The 2,908-nt window shown below is 59.2% G+C and overlaps 1 protein-coding gene across 1 annotated transcript in view; it reads left to right on the top strand.

Moving 5' to 3' along the window:
- Positions 1-2,908, top strand: part of PTPN18 (protein tyrosine phosphatase, non-receptor type 18) — a 16,342-nt gene that overhangs the window by 10,705 nt on the left and 2,729 nt on the right. Inside the window, exon 12 of the mRNA XM_014526045.2 lies at positions 2,543-2,616. Coding sequence (XP_014381531.1) covers positions 2,543-2,616 — 74 coding nt within the window. The remainder of the gene's footprint in view (positions 1-2,542; positions 2,617-2,908) is intronic.

The raw sequence follows: 2,908 nt of genomic DNA, 5'->3' as shown, positions 1-2,908 counted from the left end.
ACGCGCGCGCCCACACACACACGAGGAACCCAGGCATCCAGGGTGCACACGCACACACAAGCAACCCTGCATCCAGGATGCGCGCACGCACACACACGAGGCACCCAGGCTTCCAGGATGCGCGCGCGCGCGCATCCTGGATGCCTGGGTTCCTCATGTGTGTGCACGCGCATCCTGGATGCAGGGTTGCTTGTGTGTGCGTGTGCACCCTGGATGCCTGGGTTCCTCATGTGTGTGCACGCGCATCCTGGATGCAGGGTTGCTTGTGTGTGCGTGTGCACCCTGGATGCCTGGGTTCCTCATGTGTGTGCACGCGCATCCTGGAAGCCTGGGTTCCTCGTGTGTGCGCGCGCGCGCGCACACACACACACGAAGAACATACGAGGAACCCAGGCATCCAGGATGCGCGTGCACACACATGAGGAACCCAGGCATCCAGGACGTGCACACACACACGACCAACAGAGGCATCCAGGATGCACGCGCACACACACGAGGAATCCAAGCATCCAGAATGCGCGCGCGCGCGCGCACACACACGAGGAACCCAGGCATCCAGGATGTGCAGACACACACGAGCAACCCAGGCATCCAGGACGTGCACACACACATGAATCCAGGCATCCAGGATGCACGCACACACACACACAAGGAATCCAGGCATGCAGGATGCGCACACACACGAACCCAGGCATTCAGGATGCGCGCGCACACACACACACACACGAGGAACCTGGGCATCCGGGAGATGCACACATGAGGAACCCAGGCATCTGGAGGGGGAGACACACACACACACGGAACCCGGGCATCTGGGACACACGTGTGTGCATAAGGAACCCAGGCTTCTGGGGGATGGACACACACATGCTTGAGGAACCCAGGCATCCGGGACATGCACTCACACACCTGAGAAACCCATGTATCCGGGAGACGCACACATGAGGAACCTAGGCATCCAAGACACACACAAAGAACCCAGGCATTTGTGGGCATGCATGAGGAACCCAGGCATCTGGGATACGCATGCAAGGAACCCAGGCGTATCCGGGACATGCACACACACGCAAAACCCAGGCATCCAGGACACACACACACAAGGAACCCAGGCTTCCAGGACACATGCACGCATCTAAGGAACCCAGGCATATCCAAGGGACACACATACGTGTGCGCACACAAGGAACCCAGGTATCTGGGATGTACACACTCTGGAACACACACACGAGGAACCCAGGCATTGGGGGAACGGACACACGTAGGCAAGGAAACCAGGCGTCGGGGACACACACACACAAAACAGAACCCAAGCATCTGGTGGGCACACACATAGAACCCGGGCATGCTGGACGTGCGCGTGCGCACACACACACACACACACACGAAGAACCCAGGCATGCAGGACACACATGCACACGAGGAACCCAGGTTTTGGGGCACACGCACACACACACACACACACACACACACACAGAACCCAGGCATTCGTGGGACATGCAACAAACCCAGGCATCTGGGACACACATGCACACACGAGGAACCCAGGTGTCTGGGACCCAGGCATCTGGCGAACATGGCTACATATACATGCATGCATACACGTATGGGGTCTAGATGTCTCAGATGGACACATGACCCAGGTGTCTGGGTGTCTCCCCCCCGCCCCACCCCACCCCATGATCCCAGGCCCAGAGGCCCAGAACCAGTGGCACTCAGGCATCATGTGAGCAAGGCAGGAAACATGGGCTACAGATAGGGGGAGCACAACAAACAGACAGATGGGAGGCACAGGCAGTTGTGGGGGTGGGGGCAGCCAGGAGGGATGGGGGGCAGGGATGGAGGGAGGTGCCCCACACCCTGTCTATCTGCCCCCTTCACCCCCACCCTTGTGTCTCATTCTCTGCATCTATTCCCCCATCTATCAAGCTGTACATCAGTCCATCCCATCTAGTCCCATCCCCAAGCACCCTCTATCACCATCTAGTTATTTTATCCCTCCATCGGGGGGCTGGACCCAATGATCTGCGAGGTCTCTTCCAGCCCCTAACAATCTATGAATCCCTCCACCACCACCCATCATCCAACCCCCATCCCCAACTCTCCTGTATTGCTATCTATGCCTCCACCCCTTTCAATCCATCCCTCCTCCCTTCTGTCCAAATATCTATTCATTCCTCTATCTATCCATCCATGCCCACACCCCCAACCCTGATCCATCTCTATTTATTCCTCTGTTCCCAAGCCCCCTCTTTTCATCAATCCATTCCCCCATCCATCCTCAGACGCATGGATGAATACAGAAGGAATGAGATGTGTATGTAAGAGTGGAGAGACTGACAGATGGAGTGATGGGATGGGTGGTGGGGTGCCAGGTGCTCTGACCCAGGCCCTGCCCCCCACTCTGGGTTCAGACATCTCCTTGAGCAACTTCCTGGCAGAGGAAGTGAAACCAGGGCAGGGCTGGAGGTGGGGCTTCTGGGAGGAGGTGGGGCCTGCCACCCCCTCCCCCACAGCCTCAGCCGCCCCCCCCCGCTGCCCGAAAAACCGCCTGCCACTGTACGACGACGCTGTGGCCATTCGGCACCCCCCAGCTCCACCCCGCATCCACGTGCTCCGGTGAGTGCAGGATCCCTGCGTCTGGCCCTGGGCACTGCACCTGCCTCTACCCCTGCCCCACCCAGAGTACCCAGGCCCCACCCCTCTCATCACCAGCCCGTTCCCACCCAGAGAACCCAGGCATCCTGGCTCCCAGCTCATCATGCTCCCACCCCATAGCCCCCACTCACCTTTCAGAGAACCCAAGTGTTCTGGCCTAGCCCCTGATCCCACCCCTACCCTCAGACAACCCAGACGTCCGGGCTCCCAGCTCTCCCTGCTCTCACCACCCCCAGCCTCTGGTTCCATGCGC

Source organism: Alligator sinensis, unplaced genomic scaffold (genome assembly GCF_000455745.1).
Source record: "Alligator sinensis unplaced genomic scaffold, ASM45574v1 scaffold778_1, whole genome shotgun sequence".
NCBI classification, from domain to species: domain Eukaryota; kingdom Metazoa; phylum Chordata; order Crocodylia; family Alligatoridae; genus Alligator; species Alligator sinensis.
Note: the sequence above shows the minus strand (reverse complement) of the source record. Positions and strands in the feature narration are given on the sequence as shown.